Source organism: Daldinia vernicosa (assembly GCF_022497035.1).
Source record: "Daldinia vernicosa strain CBS 139.73 unplaced genomic scaffold F5Y00scaffold_6, whole genome shotgun sequence".
Classification (NCBI taxonomy): Eukaryota; Fungi; Ascomycota; class Sordariomycetes; order Xylariales; family Hypoxylaceae; genus Daldinia; species Daldinia vernicosa.
Genome location: NW_025953922.1, coordinates 1 through 19,892, shown reverse-complemented (window position 1 = coordinate 19,892; position 19,892 = coordinate 1). Strand labels below are relative to the sequence as shown.

At 35.6% G+C, this 19,892-nt stretch overlaps 6 protein-coding genes across 6 annotated transcripts; 3 read left to right on the top strand and 3 right to left on the bottom strand.

The window, feature by feature from the left end:
• The first annotated feature begins 165 nt into the window (after positions 1–165).
• Positions 166–1,957, top strand: F5Y00DRAFT_226618 (BAR domain-containing protein). The gene is made up of 6 exons (XM_048006367.1): positions 166–379; positions 487–568; positions 632–714; positions 785–1,379; positions 1,444–1,575; positions 1,636–1,957. The coding sequence occupies exons 1-6, from the start codon at positions 345–347 to the stop codon at positions 1,669–1,671; spliced, it is 963 nt and encodes a 320-aa protein (XP_047868368.1). The 5' UTR covers positions 166–344; the 3' UTR covers positions 1,672–1,957.
• Positions 1,958–3,934: 1,977 nt separating this feature from the next.
• F5Y00DRAFT_226617 (ETC complex I subunit conserved region-domain-containing protein) lies at positions 3,935–5,565 on the top strand. The gene is made up of 4 exons (XM_048006366.1): positions 3,935–4,673; positions 4,769–4,873; positions 4,952–5,442; positions 5,518–5,565. The coding sequence occupies exons 1-3, from the start codon at positions 4,102–4,104 to the stop codon at positions 5,016–5,018; spliced, it is 744 nt and encodes a 247-aa protein (XP_047868367.1). The 5' UTR covers positions 3,935–4,101; the 3' UTR covers positions 5,019–5,442; positions 5,518–5,565.
• Positions 5,566–5,765: 200 nt separating this feature from the next.
• On the top strand, positions 5,766–7,437 carry F5Y00DRAFT_273060 (uncharacterized protein; the record flags this gene model as incomplete). Its single annotated transcript, XM_048013102.1, has 1 exon — positions 5,766–7,437. The coding sequence occupies exon 1, from the start codon at positions 6,019–6,021 to the stop codon at positions 7,435–7,437; it is 1,419 nt and encodes a 472-aa protein (XP_047868366.1). The 5' UTR covers positions 5,766–6,018.
• Positions 7,438–7,518: 81 nt separating this feature from the next.
• F5Y00DRAFT_226612 (Yip1-domain-containing protein) lies at positions 7,519–9,188 on the bottom strand. Its single transcript, XM_048006365.1, has 3 exons — positions 8,953–9,188; positions 8,268–8,847; positions 7,519–8,165 (listed from the first exon to the last, which is right to left on the bottom strand). The coding sequence occupies exons 1-3, from the start codon at positions 9,023–9,025 to the stop codon at positions 7,916–7,918; spliced, it is 903 nt and encodes a 300-aa protein (XP_047868365.1). The 5' UTR covers positions 9,026–9,188; the 3' UTR covers positions 7,519–7,915.
• A 499-nt stretch (positions 9,189–9,687) lies between these two features.
• F5Y00DRAFT_226610 (uncharacterized protein) lies at positions 9,688–11,972 on the bottom strand. The gene has a single exon (XM_048006364.1). The coding sequence runs from the start codon at positions 11,779–11,781 to the stop codon at positions 10,060–10,062; it is 1,722 nt and encodes a 573-aa protein (XP_047868364.1). The 5' UTR covers positions 11,782–11,972; the 3' UTR covers positions 9,688–10,059.
• An 882-nt stretch (positions 11,973–12,854) lies between these two features.
• Positions 12,855–13,323, bottom strand: F5Y00DRAFT_172855 (uncharacterized protein). Its single transcript, XM_048004890.1, has one exon. It carries the CDS (start codon positions 13,186–13,188, stop codon positions 12,943–12,945), a length of 246 nt encoding a protein of 81 aa, XP_047868363.1. The 5' UTR covers positions 13,189–13,323; the 3' UTR covers positions 12,855–12,942.
• Between the last annotated feature and the right edge of the window lie 6,569 nt (positions 13,324–19,892).

The following is a 19,892-nucleotide window of genomic DNA, read 5'->3' as shown; positions in this document are numbered from 1 at the left end:
ACCGATTCCTTGAATTAGCACATGTTTCGTATGTAGGGGTGGATGTAAAAACTCACGTGTCAAGAAACACCTAGTACGGTAGTTAGCGTGACTGCCGCCAGCTGACAGCGGTACTATGCCCCTGACAAAGCCAGCAAAGGATAAACCGATTAGGCAGTTGATTACGCCAAACTCAAATGTGCCTTCGTAAGTCGAGTGTCGAATCTGCAACGCTTTGAAATTTGAAACATCTCTCAAGTCTATTTGATCGATTTTCTAGCATCCGACCCTCGAGCGAATAACCCAACCGACACCTTTTTTATATAAAAAAAATAATACCATTTTTGTGTCCTTCAACCGCCAATATGGACAATTTCAAGGCTTTTGGTAGCAGCTTGAGGTATGCTACACGGCTACACATCCAATTCACATCCAATACCACATATAATACCGCTATGAAGGTATCTGCATTATGTGGCTTATAGGTAGATGCTGATATCATGCTAGCTCTATTGGCTCTCAGATTACTCCCTTCGCTTCCCGTACCTTTCAGTACACCAAGGAGCAGCTTGGCCAGGCCGAGGATAAGGTACGTTTTCAATGCTCAGGTGGGGGGTGTTGACGATTATGGCTAACAATAAGTTCCCTATAGACCCAACTCCCTCCCGATTATATTGATCTTGAAAAACGAGTGGATGCCCTAAAGCAAGTTCATCAGAAGATGCTTGCAGTGACGTACGTACACATCTTGTACAATACCTAATGCGCTAAATACCTGCAGCTAACGTACTTGGATTTACCATAGCTCGCAATACTCGCACGAACCTTACGACTATCCTAACAATCTCAAGGAGAGCTTTTCGGATCTTGGCCGTACCGTCAGCGAGAAGGTCCAGCTCCTCTCCGCTGCCACCACCCCCGCCGAAGCTCAGGCCGCCTTGACCGCACCCCCCACCGCAAAGCCCCAGCCCAAGACCTTCTCCCACGCCATCGCCCGAGCCAGCTTAGCAAGCTCCCAGATCCTACACCAGCAACACACCGGCGCCGGCGAGGACCCTCTTGCGACCGCGCTCGAGAAGTATGCGCTGGCTAGCGAGCGACTGGGCGAGGCCCGTCTCGCGCAGGATGCCCAGATCCAGAGCCATTACTTGGCCGGTTGGAACACTACCCTGAACACCAATCTGATGTTCGCAACGCGTGCGCGCAAGAACGTCGAGAAGGCGCGCTTGACCCTCGACTCGGTCAAGGCCCGTGTTAAGGGCAATACCTGGAAGATCGGCCAGCACCCGCGCGAAGATCACCACACTGAGGAGCTGAGCGCCGAAGCCCAGGAAGAGATTGAGAAGGCCGAGGACGAATTCGTCACTCAGACCGAAGAAGCTGTGAGCGTCATGAAAAACGTAAGTTGAAGTTGGGTTGTTGGTTTCGTGGTTTCGTGGTTTGTTAGCTAATTCGAATTCGCAGGTTCTGGATACTCCTGAGCCTCTTCGCAACCTTGCTGAGCTCGTCGCTGCCCAGCTCGAGTACCACAAGAAGGCCGCCGAGATCTTGAACGAGCTTGCTCCTGTCATTGAGGGTTTGCAGGTTGAGCAGGAGGTCAGTTAATGGCGTCATTGTTGAACTCTTATCTACGTTGGAGCTAACATGTCATTGTAGGCCAACTACCGCAAGAGCCGCGAGAGTGCTGCGTAGATGATTGATACCCGCGAAGCCCATGAATAGGACGGAATATATCCATTGTAGGGCTTTGCAAAAACCGACTGGGACCAGGCTTTTAGAGCCTATAAGGACGGTGGCAGATCTGTCAGGATTCTATTTCTTTTTCCCTTTTTTTGCTGCTTGATCTGACATGTTGCGTGTTTGAGCAAGTGTGATATAGACGAGAGTGAGGCGATCAAAGAAATTCCTTAGCGGAATTCCTCAATGTTTAGTTTTCTGCTTCCGTTTAGGAGACGATTAATTGAGACGATTTTGCAAATATGAAAGTCCTACATATGATATTCATGGCCTAGTAATGTGACGATATCAAGTCTTATATATTTAATTAGTACTGCCACAATTTTTTCAACCAATCAGATACTTAGAATCGCCCCGCAGTTTGCGACTTTTCCCTTTGCCATTCTATCGCATAACGTCTGCAAGAGGTGCAAATAGTATAGAAAGGTCATGCAAAACGAGCTCTATCTAACGATACCAATTATCAAAACTTTTACATTGTATTGAAATAGATCAATTGATTTTACAAAAAATTCATCGGACGTGCGCTGAGGTGTGGCTAGCCAATCAGAGGCCAGACTTCAGCTGTGGCGTCAGTTTTGCGCATAATCGCCGGCCCCTCCCCCCCCCCCTCCTCCTCCTCCGTCCGCGTTTGAGCGGACGGGCAACGCCGCTAGTGAATCTATGTTAGCTCTCTATTTTATTTGATAGTATCGCGTTGGGCGGATTATCATTCTCGTAATGTTAGGTAAACTACATAGCAGTTCAGGCCGTATGAGACACAATATTCGATAATGTGGAATTCTACGAGATATCAACGAACTTGGTGTTACCAGTATGATAATAAAATATCATGAGTGGCTTATTCTACCCAGATAAAAACATGCTACGGAAATTACACGATGACATGGTATTTAAATGGTAACTTCGATACGCGTATGTAGTTCTCATGGCGAGGTTGCTTGTCAATAGTACGCGTAAATAGCACGCGAAAGGCAGTGCTCCGAAATCAAACACCAAGACTAAACCAACGTTATGACCATCAACAGCGTAAAAACAATCTCGGATACAAGCCTCTACGAAAGCGTATTGCAAAAATCTAGCTACAAAACTGTACGTTGCTCGACCTCCAATGTCTATCTATCTACCTACTACCAATCAAAATCATCTTCCTCATGGCGATGCACAAGGCACCGCACACAATGAAAACGTGTCTTTTTCGCAAAAGAGAAGAGAGCAAAAATTGCGCCCGCTACGATCCACGAGGGATAATAGAAGAGGGTCGACTCCGCGCTGTGCAATGCAGGTCTTCCCCCTTAAGGGCCCTCATGCTTGAGCGAGGGTCCTTCGAACAAGGTAAGTATGAAGAAGAAAAAGAAAAGAAGAAATTTCTAAGAGTGGGAGGGGAGAGGGTTCTTTTATAATAAAATTTTGGGCGGTGAGGGGGTGGGGCGGGCAGAATATTAGTGGGGTGTGGTACGTAGATACATAGGGAGGAGGGTAGGTGCGCAGTGCATTGCTGCAAGAGCAATGGGAAAGTCCTGGCAGAATAGCCCAAAGTGTGCTGGAAGTTGAACCCAAACGCTAACCGGATATGGGAGGAGGGATGTTGGTCCCAAACTGATGTGCTTTGGGCTCAACTTTTACTTCGTCACTTCACTGTTATTTATATTTATTTACGTAGATGAATATTTCTCCATGTTAACATACAATTGAATTACATGATTGGAAAAGATATAATCAGTTATTAAACATTAGGTTAATCAATTAATTACGAAGTAGGTAAAATGGAAAAAGGCGAGGAAAAAGAAAAACGAGTTAAAAACGTCCGACGAGGTGTGTTGCAAGATAGGGATTTGGAGGCTGTATGTAGTGCGCTGTAATTATAGGGGTTTCGGCGTGTGCAGCGCCCTGTTCTAGCGATTCGAAGCACTCAGGTTCGGCCCAAAGTGAGTGAGAGATTGCTTTGGGTCAATTGAGCAACAGTCTAAATATTGCCGAATCTGGTTAGCTTTTGGGGTCAACTTCAAAGGTCCTTTGGTCCCAAAGCAATCACTTGCTTTGGGGTCAAGTAATAGGCCCGTAAATTACCAGTTCGGGTTAGCGTTTGGGCTCAACTTCCAATGTGCTTTGGGGCCAAAGCAAGAGCGTAACAGGCTGGATAAGGACATATCGGGGTACTTAATAATTCGATAAATCTCATTGGACAATATCATGTGACCCCGAGCTCTGACGTTTTCGAGCTTGTAAACCTCTCACAACTTACAACTTACAAGAAAGAATACCCACCGAGGTGCTTTCAACAGAAACTCGAATCCCACTAGGTAGTAGTAATTGGGCTGACTTCCCTTTCCAATCCATACCCCATCTCGTCGAAGCAGCTAACGACAACAACTGCTGCGCACGATGCGGCGGACACTCCGACTCTTCGCGGCCGTCAAGCCCGCGCGATACCTCGAGCCCGGCGCCCCGACGGGCCTCACGGGCCTCTTCACCCACCCCTCGCCGCGCTCAACCCTGCTATACCTATACACGCGCACGCTCGAGAAGCTACAAGAAGTCCCCGAGTCCTCGCTCTACCGCCAGTCCGTCGAAGCCCTGACCAAGCACCGCCTCGCCATCGTCGAAGCCGCCGAGCCCCCGGGGTACGCCGAGTGGGTGGCGCGCGCGCGCAAGATCGCCGAGGAGAACCCGACTCGCTTCACCGTGTCGACCGGCGGGGCTGGTCAGTCCGCCGAGGGGTCCCTTGCGCTGCAGCTCAAATCGGGTGGCAAGCTGTTTGTGTACCGCACCGAGCCGGCGCCGAGGGACGACCGGGAAGAGGAGTGGAATGGGGAGAGGGATGAGGGGCCCGGGTCGGAGGGGTTGAAGGGGGCGGAGGAGCGTGGGGAGCACGAGTATGTGTTTTCGCGCCCGCCGACGGATAGTCCAGATGATAAGGTTACGTGGGAGCCGGAGCCGCAGTTGACTGCTGATCAGTGAGTTGTCATCGCCATCTGCTCTCATATCTTCTTATGCGGGTCGAGTTTATATACACAGATGAGGCGAAGTATTGCTAACGATAGGGTACTAGGATCGAGGAGATCGAGAGCAAGATCGGAGGTGGCCTGATCGAGGAGGTGGTGCGAGTGGCCGAGAACGAGTTAAGACTCGTGGATATCATGCAAGAAAACAAAGTGTAAGTTTTACTTTCTTCCCCTTTCTTTCGACCCAAGGGGACTGCGGACTACGGGTAAAGCTGACCCCGCGGTGGCAGATGGGAGGAACTCGAGGAGAAGCCTGCTGAGGGCCAATGGACCTACTTCGAGCGCGACTCGCAATAGATGGACTTTGCATCGCCGAGTTTCTACGAGTTCCGTAAATTGCCTCCGTACGGTATATCACGGAGCAGGTGTACGGTAGATAAAAGCATGTACATACGGAAGACGGTTCACGATATCAGACGCTTTTAATGCTATCACCGCGCGAATTAGAGATCAAATGTCGCCCGTCGTCTAAACGTGGGAAAATATGGTGACTTTCCGGTCTTGCGAAAGCTGTCCTGCTACGTTACCCCTGATTGAGGTCCCCCTTGTTGAACGTAATTCAACGAAGAACCCCGTGTCATACGCCATTGCCTATCGTATTATAAGGATTACTGGTTACTGTATACTCAAGGCATCATAAGTATTTGAATATCGGGGTTCACATAATGAATGCCACGTAGATTTAAGCCCGCAGCAGTTCTAGAACAGGTGTCTCAGTGATGTAAGTACGACGGGTTGCTGCAATATGCTCATTGGATTTAAGCAAGGCTAAATTAATTGTGTTTAATTACTGGAGTGTCTTTACGATCTAAATATTATACTACTATGCTCCTTATTCAATGCATCGCGTCTGTACGTATGCACGGGTTGAGACTTAAGGTATAGAATTACGGCCAAGATTACGACATATCTCCGGAAAGGAAGAGGGAAATAATATATTGATGCTCGCGCCGTCTAAACCAGAAATTACTTGAGACCGGTCATACGATAACCTTTCTAACAATAACAAGTTAGAATTAGAATATTATTAAAAGGAGATAGATAGCGAAAGACGACAACGATGGTGATAATTATGTAGGAATAACAGGCGCTAATGCAAGGGCGGCTCGGCCCGCAAATGCTCTGATAACGCAGAAGCTCAAAAATATTGGAGCTGACTCTGAGGGAACACAACGTTAATAATCTTTTCTAGGACAACAATAAGTTTCTTGCTAATTCAAGACTTTCTTATTATAATTCAGAGAACCAGGGAACCTTCGAATGCACCTGTCTATATAGCGGTAAAGAAAAAAACACCATGGGACCTTTTGCTCTCCCGGTGCCGGGCTATCGCCTCGGTGCACACCACCGCATGAACAAGCGCAAGAAGACAGATGATAACCAAGAAAATGAGGAGGAAGTCTGGGTCGAATCTGACTGGAGCACGCCCTCCTCGCGTCTCCCCCCAGACTCCATCAACCCCCTCAGCCACACGCCAGATACCCTCCGGCAGTTTGCCGTTGCCGGACTGTCGCCTGCAGACGAGATACCCTCCAAGGCAAACCCCCTATTCCCGCACAAGCCACTCCAGCCAGAAGGCAAGCGACGCAGGAAGCGCAACGCCGGCACAGACGATGATGAAAATGCCGTCGCAGAGAAGCGGGACAAGGGCACTACGTCAAAGCAGCAGCACTCGGAGCGCCTAAAGCATCTAAGCACGTTGACAACGATCCTGCACCGCTGTCTCGGCGAGGGCGATATCGCGCGTGCGAAGCGTGCCTTCGGGCTGCTAGTGCAGACCAAGGACGTGGACATCCGCCAGGCCGGGCTATGGGCCGTAGGCTCCGAGATCCTCATGCGAGACGGGGAGTCGCAAGAAGAAGAAGACCAGCTCGGACGTAAAAAACAGGGACAAGCCAACAACGAACTACGCCGCTGGGGCTCTGCCGCCAACGTCGACAAGGTGAAATCCTACTTCGAGACCCTGATCCAGCAACACCCGCACGACCCGCACCGGCCGCAGCTCACCAGCGCGCTGGACTTCTGGCCCGCGCTCTTCGGCATCGAGGTGTATAATATCGATGCCGAGATGCGCGCTGCGACGCATCGCCTGCAGCAACAACAACAGGACCAAGAAGAAGAAGACGAGGGGTACGGGTTGGACGTGGACGTGGACGTGGCGTACCCGGAAGAGACGTTCGAATCGCACAGGGAGCTGCTCCAAGACCAAAGACGACGGGAGGCAGCCCACGCGGCCCGCGACGAGATACGCACGCGCGCGCTAGTCGCCGCCGAGGCAGTCGCCAAGCAAATGGACCAAGTGATGGAAAACGCGCCGTACGGGGCGCACCGCGGATTACTGCGGCTGCGGGCGCATCTAGCGCTGTTCGTGGGGGATTTGTGTCTGCCGGCGCGGCTTATCGACGACGACGACAACAACAACGATATCTACACGTCTGAAGAAGACAAGAAAAAGAAGAAGGAGAAGCGAAAGAAAAAAGGTAAAGGCAAAGGCAAAGGAGAGGATGAACTACGAGCACGCGCCGAGACGGCGGAGGACCACGCCGCGCTGGCGAGGAGGAGGGACGAGCAGGATAGGGCGAGGATGCTGTTTCGGAAGGTGTTGGATGGTGGAGGGGAGGGGGAGCCTGAAGGGGAAGGGGGGGCGGATAGTTGGGTGCGGAAGTTTGTGGGCGAGGGTGAGGGTGAGGAGGATGAGGAGATGGATGGGTGGTAGGTTAGGTAGTTAACTGTATGGGTTATTATTGTCTTTCCAAATACCTACCTAGTAGATATACCCCCGAGCAATGTAAACCACAAGCACTATAGAGGCTTTACGGCACAGCACGTCTACTTCAAGATCTAGTGCCGAGTATAGACAAGAAGGCATCAGATACTTGGATCATTATTCTTATACCACCGTACCTTGATCCATCCCGCCAAACTCCCTCCGATATCTCAGCGTAAGCATTCCCAAAAAGTTGGCACGCATGACTTATCATGGCATAGCTCGTAATAAATGGCAATAACTACGTCACGATTCATTTCCATCATACAACGAGACCTAGAATACAAGGAAGCAGGCGCGGTATTCGAAGAAGGGGAAAAAAGATAGGTAGATACAGAATCGTTGTTTGTTAAAATACTCATAATTCGCCCCCCTAACTGACTAACCGACCCATCATCCCATCTCTACTACACTACACGCACGGCGCCTAGCTGATGAAACAAAGGCATCCCAGCCCGACGTAGAACACGAATAGAGGGTAGACGGCGATTCCGACGCGGTTCTTGACGACGCCGCTCCCGCCCAGGATACTAATACCCGCGGCCATCGACCAGGCTACCAAGACGAGGTAGACGGGGATTCGGGGGATCATAGGCAGACCGAGGGCCGACATGAGGGAGGCGAGGACCAGCGGGAACAGGGTGTATCCGATGATGCACACGCTCTGCGCGAAGGAGCTGTTGCGTATCCGTCAGTACGATAGCCTAGCAGTTATAGGAGGAATAGGGGAAGAAGAAGAACAACAAGAAGAACAACAAGAAGAATAATAAGAAACTCACATATTCCCACCCAACAACTTAATCTGCAACGTAACCACCGCCTCGCCAATCCACACGATAGCAAAAACCCCACTAAACACAACATCCTTCTGCCCCTCAGCCGAGCAATAACTCAGCAGCGCAGCCAACACCAGACAAAAGATCAACGGGCCCCAGAGGTCCCAGTCCCTCAGCCCGGGGCTCATATTATTCCCCTGGAGCAGGGTCTCCGGGTCCATGACGCGGCCCGCGAGGCTCGTCAATTCCTCCCTTGCGCCGGCGAGCCCGGCCCCGCGCAGGTTGGCGTAGGCGCCGCGCAGGCCGTCGGCGCTCTCGAACATGGTGCCCCCGAACAGGTACCGCGGGTACAGCACCTCGCGCATCTTGGACCACACGGCCAGCAGGTCGCGGCGCAGCGTGTCCCAGACCGACTCGTCGATCGTGTTCTGCGGCGCGCGCCGGTCCTCACCCCCGGGGAGGATGCGCGACGTGAGGAAGTTTTCGTTTGGCGGGCGGGAGGAGGAGGAGGCGATGTTGCCGGTGAGGGGCTCGCGCTGGGATTGTGCGGTGGAGAGGGGGTCGTCGAAGTCGTTGAGGTCCGCTGGGTTGTGTTAATTAGTTGGCTAGTTAGGTACCTTAGGGAGTTATGATGGATGTGGCGTAGAAAAGAAGCTATGGGGATTTGTGGTTTAACTGTTCAACTTACCGTCATCGGGATCGATCAGGTCGTCGTCTTCGATCTGGGGACTGTCGTAGTGGTGGTGGCTGGACGTTGCCATTTTAGGTGGTAGGTGCTCAATAGCTAGCACCACAGGCTATTCCTTGAATATTACAATGTCTTCTTCGATAAGTCCTCTATTATGATTTCCCTTAGCTCGTTGTGTCGAAAGTCGAAAGTCGGTTGTCAAAAGTCGAAAGTCGGTTGTCAAAAGTCGAAAGTCGTCGATTACATGTAGTTGGTTGGTTGATTGATTCGTCTTATTAGAGCTTCAGGTACCACCGTGTCAATTCTAAGTCTAAGCTAGTATAAGTGGTCCAAGCTCTTTACCTAATTCATGGATGTACATAGTACTTCGTTCCTACCACACAAACGCATGTCCGTATGCATGTACCTAGCATAATGCAGATACCTCGATAGTACCTTATCAACCACAATTTCCACGGTTCAAGTTTGTTTCACACAATGTGCCACTGCTTGCATTCTGCCCGTCCATTTACCGCAAAGAATAAAACAAAACACAAAAACCAGGAAACAAGATTCAAGCGAGACAGGAGACAGGAGACAGGAGACAGGTATAACTCCCAACGGATAATCGAGCCGTTCGACCGATTCCCTCAACATCGCTCCACCTGTATAACACCTGTATAACTATACCGTTGTGGTATTGCAGCTATTGCAGCTGCATGAGGAAAGTCACATATGGAAATCCAACCCGACAAGCTAATTTCAACAAATATTGCATTATTATTTGCCAATTATATGCGACAACATATCCATCCAGCGCGGGTATCTCAAAAATTTTCTGCGCCTGTTGTTCGCTCTTCGCTTAAAGAGCCTGCATCTCTGTACTATAAGTGAAAGCCCCCTTTGTAGTAATATCTCCCTCCATATTGCCCCGTATGCAGATACCGTCTCTCATGTAAACCAGGTGTCGCATAATATGATGACCTACTAAATATGCGCCACCCTAGCTCATGCCTCTTGATGATTATTCCAGAACGCCTTAGCCGGGCCCAAGAACCAGACCTCTGCTAGTGGTAACCGCTTCATTAATACACAAAAGTTTAAAATAAATACTCTAGGTCTTTGACTCTATGACCATATGTTTCTGTAATCTCGTGAGTTATCTCTAAATCCGTGCGCCTGTGTTGTGTGTATTGCCTGATTATTGGCATGCTGCCTAGAATACGAAGCCGACGCTTCTGCCCATGGTTCTGCCGAGTGCTGGTTGAACCCAGACGATGGAGGCAGAGATGGTTGCTGTGTTTGAGCATATGGGTGCCAGGATTCGGTCGCAGGCGTGTACGACCTTGGGTGCGGCCACGCCGGTATGCTTGAGTAACCAGGACTCCTATTGTTATACTCTGTTGAAGTAGAACCGTAACCTCCCTGTGATACCTCGGCATTAAAGCCGGACGCGTAACCTCCGTCCGAGGGCATATTTGATTCGATCAGACGACATTCAGGCGGAGAACGACCTCCCCAATGTTGCGATTGTTGGGATGATTGTGATTCAAACCCAATATGCGACGACGTTGGTGCTTTGGAATCCGATGTTGGTAATTCGTCATGAGGCTGCGAGCTCTCCCTTGGTACTCCGCGGCTGTACGCTGCGTAATTCCCGTTGATGCCTACGAGCGCCCATGCAAATACGGCCACGTCTCGGATCGACTTCATAAGCTGTTCAACTGGCGGCCCTCCCGCTGCCTTTACATGTTCCCGTAGAGGCATATATTGTGGCAGAAGGGGCGGCCGGAACGTGTAGAAATGTTCTGGGGGGTAATAAGGACGAATAGGTTGCTCGCTCCAAGGCGCGGCAAAGAGACCATTCTCAAAATCGATAGGAAGTAAAGGCGGATGGAGAGAAGGGATTGGTGGTCGAGCTTTTCTCAGCACAACCACGAGACCGTCCGAGGTGCATGACACAACGGCTTCGAGTTCAAACGTAGGAATGGGGTTTCGGTTCCTCCTCCGTCGCCTATTTGCCCGCATAGCTGAATTGGGAATCTGGTGGCAGGCTACTCCTGACGTTTGATATGACCGTGTAAAGGCCCGAGGTTCTCCATTAGCGAGAATGTCAGCTTTGGAGAGCTCTGGGCTAACGCCAGCCTCGGTTTTTATCTTAATGCCGTAACTTTCGTCGAAGTCAACGTCCATAGCGTTTTCAGCATGAACGTGGCCATCTAACTTCTCATCGTTATCCTTAGATAGTTCATCATGATGCCCATTCTCTATATCTTCGTCGTCCTCTTCATCGTCTTCATCGTCTTCGTCGTCCTCTTCTTCAAAATCTTCCTCCCTTCGGGGATCACGATACCAAAATCGAAGATAAGCAATAGAGTCGTTGGCCTTGGCGCTTTCTAAGCACTTAATGGCATCTGCTAGGCAGTTCTCTGCAATGCATTCGTAGAAGCTTTTATCCTTAATTTGATCCGGTCTCACGCCAAGAATCGAAGAAACGGCGTTAGTTGCGAACATCACCGTCAAAGTCCTAGTAAACCTGTTGAGTATGAGAGCGGCACGTGGCTCCCTCTCCATAGGTTGCATCTTGAATTTAGGCGATAGGTGCTCAAGCATATGATACCGGGGGTCTCTCGGCGACGATGAGAATATTCGCCGGATATGGGGTGCTTCAATCGCTCGTCCTGGGTGACCGTTAGTAGCTAGCACGACCTGATCTACGACGTGATAAGGCATCTGGAACATACTCTTGCTTCTTTCACCACGTCTATAGATACTTGTGCAAGCCACCAAAACATCGTGAACTATCGTAAAGCAACACTCGCAGCTTACCCATTGGCCACTACTCGACATAATCCGGGCGTAGTGTAAAACTGCGGCTTTGTCGAGAAGGACGCCCCTGCTGTGTACGGAGCGGGCGAATGGGACCTCGTCCGGGTGGAAGTAATCGAAGCATGATTTGCCTTGTACAGCTTGCGGCTGGTACCCTAGAATATCGACGACGGACTCAGAAACAAAGAGGATATTGGCGTCGGGCGACAGGTCTGTAGAGTATTAATTATTAGTCGCGGCTTAACTAGTTGAGTATGAACGGCGCAAGGTGGAGCGTGTTGCCTTGGAAGATCGTGTCTCCGTCATGCCTGAGCATCAGGGGTACTAACTGTGGATAGTCATAAAAGTCTGCTCCATTTGATTCGATGTCCACTACTGGAGGATGCTACTGCTGTTCAACGAAAAGATCCAACTTCGACCCATAAGCCAAGACTTTTTAAGAGTCAAATAGCACCAGCTAAATGCTTGTTTCGGAGGGCGCCAACAAAAACCCGGGGACGAGCAGGATGTCGTGTCCCAGCAGAGCTCTACAAGTAAATCTAATGGGATGGCAAGTTCCGAAATTCGTGCTTCGCGACTGAATTAGCAGTCGGCTGTTTAGGACGGTTACGGAAAGGCTCAAGTAGACGAGCCAACGAGGTGTCTCTGGATAGCCGAGTATTGTATGACCGAGATCCCGCTGTCACCGTCGGATAGGTGGATAAGTCATACAAGCTGGCCCTAGAACAGGTTTCGTGTAATATTCAGGAAGAGAATGGCGAGATTGAGGCGGTCGTCTCGCGCGGAAGGACAGTGGTAAGAACCCGTCAAATGTCTTCTACGCACGTCGCAGTAACTTGCCAACTAAGAGGGACGTTGATTGTGGTGTCACAACGGCCTTTAGTCTCTCGGCTCGGTGCAGAGGTGAACAAGGACCGGCATACGCAATGCAAGGAAGCAATGGTAGCCACTGAGTAAGTGTACCGATTATGGGGAACGGGGCGGACAGCGGTAACCAGACGGGACATCCAGAACGACCAGCTTTGTAATATAGCGTAGGGCTGGAGCTAACAAGAGGCCTATATGACTCGAGTACCTAAAGGTAACAAGAAGTCTAATAGGTATAAGTTGTTTGACGTGTTTTGGCGTGTTTGACGGAGTTCGGGTGACGGGTAGCGGGTAGCGGGGATAATAAGTCCAGGTCTAATATAATGATCGGTCCCGTTCTTCTTGGGGCTTGGGTTTGCGAAGTGGAGGGTGAGGGTGAGGGTGAGGGTGAAGGAGTGGGTGAAAATGAACGAGCGAAGGATTGGATCGTAGTTGATCCAAGGGATACTGAGGGGTACTGAGGGATATACCGTACGTTTGAACAGCCGTTAATGGGTGTACATAGCTGTGAGAGAGAAGAGCGTAGGCAAGGTTGGTTAGAAGTCCGACGTTAAAGCACATCGGGTTGAATTCGAAGAAGGTTGCTGTGTTGTCTTTAAGGCTCTTACGCCAGATTTGCAGGACGCAATCCCATTTGCCAATGCTACCGGCAAAGCAGGCGAGCCGGTCTAAGGCAAGGTTTAAGGTAGCTACGACTTGACAAAATATAGTTTCGCTAATGTACAGTTTAGTACCATACCAAGTTCGGTTGGTTATTATAAATGATTAAACGATACTTAAAAAATTTTCTCCATATATTTATAGTTTAAAATTTTTTAACCGTTTTATAATCTTAACGTTTATATAATATAATAATTAAAAATTTTAAATTATTAATTTTTTTAATTGTTAATTTTTTTTTAATAGTTAAATTATTTAAATATATTATATATTTTTTAATTATATAATAATTATTTATAATTATTTAAATGTTAATTTTTTTATTAAATAATTTTTAAATTATTAAATTATTATATGTAATTATTATAATATTTTATATATTATTAATAAATTTTTAAACGTTTTTTTTATTATTTAATTTTTATAATTAATTTTTAAATATAATATTTATTTTAATTTATTAATTAATAAATAATTTATAATATTAAAATATATAATAATATTTAAGATATATTTAAAAAATATTTAAATATTTAATTTATTTTTTAATAATTGTTAAATTATTTAATTATATATTTTTAATATATTTAGTAATAAGTTATTAATATTTAAATTATTATATAAAAGTTTAATAAAATATTTTATTATTTATTAAAGATTTTTAAAGTTATTTTTAAAATTTTATGGTTTATAAATATAAATATTTCTTATTATTAAATGTTTAAATTAATTTAATTAAAAAAATAAGGCTTTTTTAATAGTTATATATTTATTTAATAATTTACGTAATAATAGTTTAATAATAATTTAAATTAAAATAATTTTAAAATAAAATAAAATATTTAATATAATATTATTATTTTATATAATTATATTTTTAATTATTATTTAATATTAAAAAATATATATATGTTTATAATTTATAATTATATATATTTATAAATTTTTTTATTTTAAATAAATATAAAATATTTAAAAAATAAATTTTAATTAAGTTTATAAGTAAAAAAAGGTAGTATTTTATTTATATAAATAACGGATCTTATTTTTTAATTTAATTTTATATTTTTTTTTAGTTTTTATTATTTTTTTATATTAAATATATTTAAATTTTTAAATTTTTTAAAAGAAATATAATGGTATATTTAAATAATATTAAAAATTTTAAAGGTTTTTAATTTATAATTAAATAATTTTATATTTTTAATAATTTGGTAAATATTTATTATTTTTAAAGTAATATTAATTAATTAAAAGAGGAGATGTTTTTTTTATTTATTTAAAAATTTATTAAAAAATTTATTAAATTTTTAAAATAAAATTTAAGTTTTAAATATAAATATAAATTATTATATAATATTATTTTATTTATAGTTTTAATTATAAGTTAAAGTTTATTAATAATAATATTTATTAGTTTATATTAATATTTAATTATATATTATATTTATATTATATAAAAAAAATATAATTTAATTTTATTTTAAGTATAATGTAAGTTAAAAAATAAAAGTAAAAAAAAAAAACTTTAAAAAATCTATAAAAATATGTTTAATTAAGTAAATTTAGTATAAATGTGTTAATTATAAAATTAATTTTTTTTAATATTATATATATTAAATTTAAATAAATATTAATTATATTTTATAAAATTTTATTAAAAATATTTTTTTTATAATAAATTTAAAAAAAATTATATTAATTTTATTATTTATAAAGTTATAAACGTAAATTATAAGGTAAATTTTAAATAATATAATAAAATATGTTAATAATTTTTAATAAATTAATATTAATTTTAAAATAAAATATTATTTAATATATTAATTAATATCTTTTTTTTTTATTATATATAATATATAATAAATAATATTATTAATTTATAATATAAAAGTTTTATATATAAATAATAAAGAATTTTAATTTATGTAATAAATAATAGGTTTTATTTTTAAATATTTAAATAAAATTTATTAATAATATTATCTTTAAAAAATTAAGTAAAGTTTTTTTTATAAAACGTTTTTATTAAGTTTAATATTAATTTAAAAAATATTTTATATATAATAATAATAAGATTAAAGTAAAATATTATTATTATTATAAATGTTATATATATATATAATATTTTTTTTATTTTTTTATTATATATATATTTAAAAATAAAAGTTAAATGAAGTTAAAAATGTGTAAATAAGGCGTATATATTATTATGTTATTTTACTTTTTTATATTATTTTATAAAAAATCTGTTATAAAATATTTAATAAATATATATTAAGAATAAAAAGTAATAAATGAGTTAAGTATAAATATTTATTTACGAATAAAGTTTTAATTTATATTTAAATGGAATTTTTATTATTTAATTTTAATAATAAAGATATATTGTAAATAAATTATAAAAATGCGGGAGGTTTATAAGTTATTATTAATTTAATTATATAATAATTATAAATTATTATTAATTTAATTATAAAGGGTTTATAAGTTATTATTAATTTAATTACGTAATAATTATAAGTTATTATTAATTTAATTGCGAAGTTGTTTTAATTTAACCGTTTTAATTTATGTATAAAAAATTTTTTTATATTATAAAATAGTATTTAATATACGAGAAATAAAAAAAAAGATAAAGAAGAAAATAAACGTAATTTTAAAGATAAAAAAGATGTAAGATTAACGGATTTTAAGGAAAAGAATAATAATAGTAAATTAAAGAGTAATAATAATAAATCGGGGAATAATATTAATAAATTAAAAAGTAAAAAATTAATTAAAAGAATAAAGCATTAATTATAATAATATAGTAAAATAATTAAAAAAATATTATAAAGAATAAAAAAAAATAAGTTGTAAAATTATATAAATAAGTAATTAAAATTAATTAATATATAATTATTATAATTAATAAAAATTATTATTAATAATTATTATTAAAAATTATTAAGTTTTATTTTTAAATTTATATTTTAATAATTAAGTAATATTTAAAATGTTAAATAATTTAATATTTATTTAATATAACTTTATTAATTTTATAAATTTATAAGTTTTATAATTTTATTAATTTATATTATTAATAAATTTTTATATAAGTTAACGTTTATTTAATAAAATAATATTTAAATTATTTTTTTAATTTAATTTTTTTATTAAATAAATAATTTTTTTTTAATTTTATATTAAAATTATTAATTATGTTATTTATATAAAAATATCTTTATTAAATTTATTTTATTTATTTATTTAATTAAATAAAATAATTTTTACGTAAATATATCTTTTAAAAATAAATATTATAATTTTTCTTTTATTAATAATTAAAAATATTAATAATTAAAAATATTAATAATATAATTTAATTTTATAATTATTATAACGTTATTTTTTTTAATTAATAATTTATTATAATTTTTTATTTTTTTTATTTTATTTTTTATATTAAAATAAATTTAAAATGTTAATATTTATTTATATAATTTCCTTTTAATAATAAATTTAATAAAATTTAAAAAGTTATTTAAGTTTTTCATTTTAATTATAAGTTAATATATCCATTAATTACCTTATATATAATTAATAATAGTTTTTTATATTATATTATAATTTATTATATTTATTATATTATTATTAAAAATATTTAACATATAAATAAAAGTTATATTATTAAATTATATCTTTTTACTTTTTTAAATCCATTTATTACCTAATAATATATACTTTAAAATTATATTATACCTATTAATATTTATTATTTTTATATCCTTAAATTTAATTATATTAATTTTAATTATAAATTTTTATTATTATATTAAATTATTTTTAAATTCTTAATATTAATTTTATTATTTTTAATTTTAATAATTAAATTTTTCTTTAATTTATACCTTAATTTTAAAAAGATATAATAAACGTTAATTTAAATTATTATACCAATTTTTTTTTTAATTTAAATTAAACTTATTACATTATTATAATATAATTAAATAAATTTAAATTAATTTATATAATACCTATTATTATTTAAATATAATTAAAAAATAATTAAATATATTAATTTATTATAAAAAAAATTTTAAATATTATTTATAATATTTTAAATAATAAAATTTTATTTTATAAAAATTATTATTTATTATAAAATAATAATTTTTTTATCTTTATATTAAAACTTAATATTTTATAAATAAATTAATATAAATTTATATTATATTTTTTTATTTTATTTAAAAAGTATTATAATATAAATACAAAGGTGTATATTTTATTTTATAATTACTTTTATTATTTATTTTTTTATATTTTTATTAAATTAATATTTATTTAATTTATTTAAGCTCTTTTTATTAAAAATGTTATTAAAATGTTTATTAATAATATTAATAATAAATTATATTTTATATTTTATTTTAAAATAAATAAAAAAGGTAATTTAATATAAAAATAAAAAATAAAAAAAATAAAATAATTAATTTTTTTAATAATTAAAGTTATTAATAATTAAAAGGTTGCCAGTAAAAAATATTTTTATAATAAAATATTTAAAGATTATAATTATATCGAAAAAGATAATATCGAAGAAAATAATAACAAAAAAAACAATAAAAAAAATAATAACAAATATTTAAATAAAAATTAATTTTTTTTATTATATATTAAGTAAATAAAATTGGATAATAATATTAAATATTTTATTTATAAATGTTACGTTAATAATTAAATTTTTTTACCATATATTAAATAATTGGAATTTAATATTAATAATAATTACAATTATAATAATAATAATTTTAATAATGATAATAATAAAAAAAAAATAAATTTAACAATAACGACATTTTTAACAATCGTTTTTTATTTTTTAATAATAATAATAATAATTATAATAATATATTTAAAGATAATAATATTAAACATAATTATGTAATTTTAAAAATTAAAATAAAATTTAAATTATTTTATTTATTTATTAATATTAATATTATTTTAAATTTATTTATATTTATTATAAATTTAAATAATAATAATTAAAATTTAAATTAATATAAAAATTACGTTTTAAATATTTTTATTTTAATTTTTATTATTAATAAAAGTTTTTTTAAATATATTTTTAATAATTATATTTATTAAAAAGTTATATTTAAATATATTATTTATAATTAAGATTTATAAGTTTTTTTAAATTAAATATAATACTTAATAAAACGTATATAAATAAATTATTAAAAAATAATAAAATAATATTATAATATTAATATATAATTATTTATTAACCTTTAAAAGATTTTAAAATATATAATATTTATAAATATATTAAATATTATTTTTAAATATTAAAATTACCTTTATCTTTAAAATACAATTAATATATAATTTATTATTATTTAAATAATATTTTTATAATCTTTTTTTAATTTTATAAAATTTTAATAAAATATATTTTATAAAAATTATTTATTATAAATTAAAATGGATTATTAATATAAAATATTAAAACGCATTAAATTATTTAATAATTTAAATATAAGTTTTCCTTTAATTATATAATTATTTCTTTCTTTTATTAAAATTAATAATCTTTTATAAAACCATAAATTTTAAACTTAAATAATTAAAAAGTTTAAATTATAAAGTTTTTATTATATTTATAAATAAATATATAAATATAATAACTTTTTAAATAAATTTTAACATTAAATTTATTATATTTATATTAATAATTATTTTAATAAATTTTTTAATTATATTAATAATATTATTTTTATTATTTAAAAATGAAAATATAAAAAGGTTTACTTTTATAAAATTTATATAATTAATATAAAAATTATTATAAATAAAAGTTTTTAAATTTATTAAATATTTTAAAAATATTTACGTTTTTTTATAAACATTTTATAAAACCTTTTTAATTTATTAATTATTAAAGATATAATATATATTATTAATTTTTAATTTATAATATAATGTTATAATATTACTTTAATATAATAATTAAAAAATAAACGTATTAAATTTATTTAAAATTATTTAAAAATATAATTTAAACTTAAAGATTAAATTAATAATATAATAAAATATATTTTATATTTTAAATAAATATAAATTTATTTAAATAATAAATCTTTATTTTAAATATTTTTTTATAAATATTAAAAATTTAAAGAATAAGATTTATTTATAATAAAAAGGTATAATTAAGTATTTTAATATTTATTTATTAATAAAAGATAAAAATTATATTTTATTTAATTAAAATAAAATAAAAGATATATAATTAAAAAATTTATTTAATATATTATTTTTTTAATTAATAAATAAATTAATAAATATTAAATAATAGTTTTTTAATAAAATAATAATGTAGTTTATATAAATATAAAAATAAAAAATAATTTTATTTAATTTAAAATTAAATAATTAATATTTCTTTTAAATAATTTTAATTTAAATCTTATAATGGATATATAATAATAAATAAATAAATATATATAATAAAATTATAATATATATAATTATAAATTAAAAAATATAAAATTAATTATTTTATAATATTAAAATAAAATCTTTAAATATATCTTTTTTAATAATATTTT

Excerpts from the sequence above, each read along its gene's own strand:
- F5Y00DRAFT_226618 (XM_048006367.1), top strand. The coding sequence starts at position 345 with ATGGACAATTTCAAGGCTTTTGGTAGCAGCTTGAG. Across the intron at positions 715-784 it reads CAGAAGATGCTTGCAGTGAC|CTCGCAATACTCGCACGAAC; the intron begins GTACGTACACAT and ends GATTTACCATAG. Across the intron at positions 1,576-1,635 it reads GTTTGCAGGTTGAGCAGGAG|GCCAACTACCGCAAGAGCCG; the intron begins GTCAGTTAATGG and ends ATGTCATTGTAG.
- F5Y00DRAFT_226617 (XM_048006366.1), top strand. The coding sequence starts at position 4,102 with ATGCGGCGGACACTCCGACTCTTCGCGGCCGTCAAGCCCGCGCGATAC. Across the intron at positions 4,674-4,768 it reads CCGCAGTTGACTGCTGATCA|GATCGAGGAGATCGAGAGCA; the intron begins GTGAGTTGTCAT and ends ATAGGGTACTAG. Across the intron at positions 4,874-4,951 it reads ATCATGCAAGAAAACAAAGT|ATGGGAGGAACTCGAGGAGA; the intron begins GTAAGTTTTACT and ends CCGCGGTGGCAG.
- F5Y00DRAFT_226612 (XM_048006365.1), bottom strand. The coding sequence starts at position 9,025 with ATGGCAACGTCCAGCCACCACCACTACGACAGTCCCCAGATCGAAGAC. Across the intron at positions 8,848-8,952 it reads CCTGATCGATCCCGATGACG|CGGACCTCAACGACTTCGAC; the intron begins GTAAGTTGAACA and ends AACACAACCCAG. Across the intron at positions 8,166-8,267 it reads AAGTTGTTGGGTGGGAATAT|CTCCTTCGCGCAGAGCGTGT; the intron begins GTGAGTTTCTTA and ends GATACGCAACAG.
- F5Y00DRAFT_226610 (XM_048006364.1), bottom strand. The coding sequence starts at position 11,781 with ATGTCGAGTAGTGGCCAATGGGTAAGCTGCGAGTGTTGCTTTACGATA.
- F5Y00DRAFT_172855 (XM_048004890.1), bottom strand. The coding sequence starts at position 13,188 with ATGTGCTTTAACGTCGGACTTCTAACCAACCTTGCCTACGCTCTTCTC.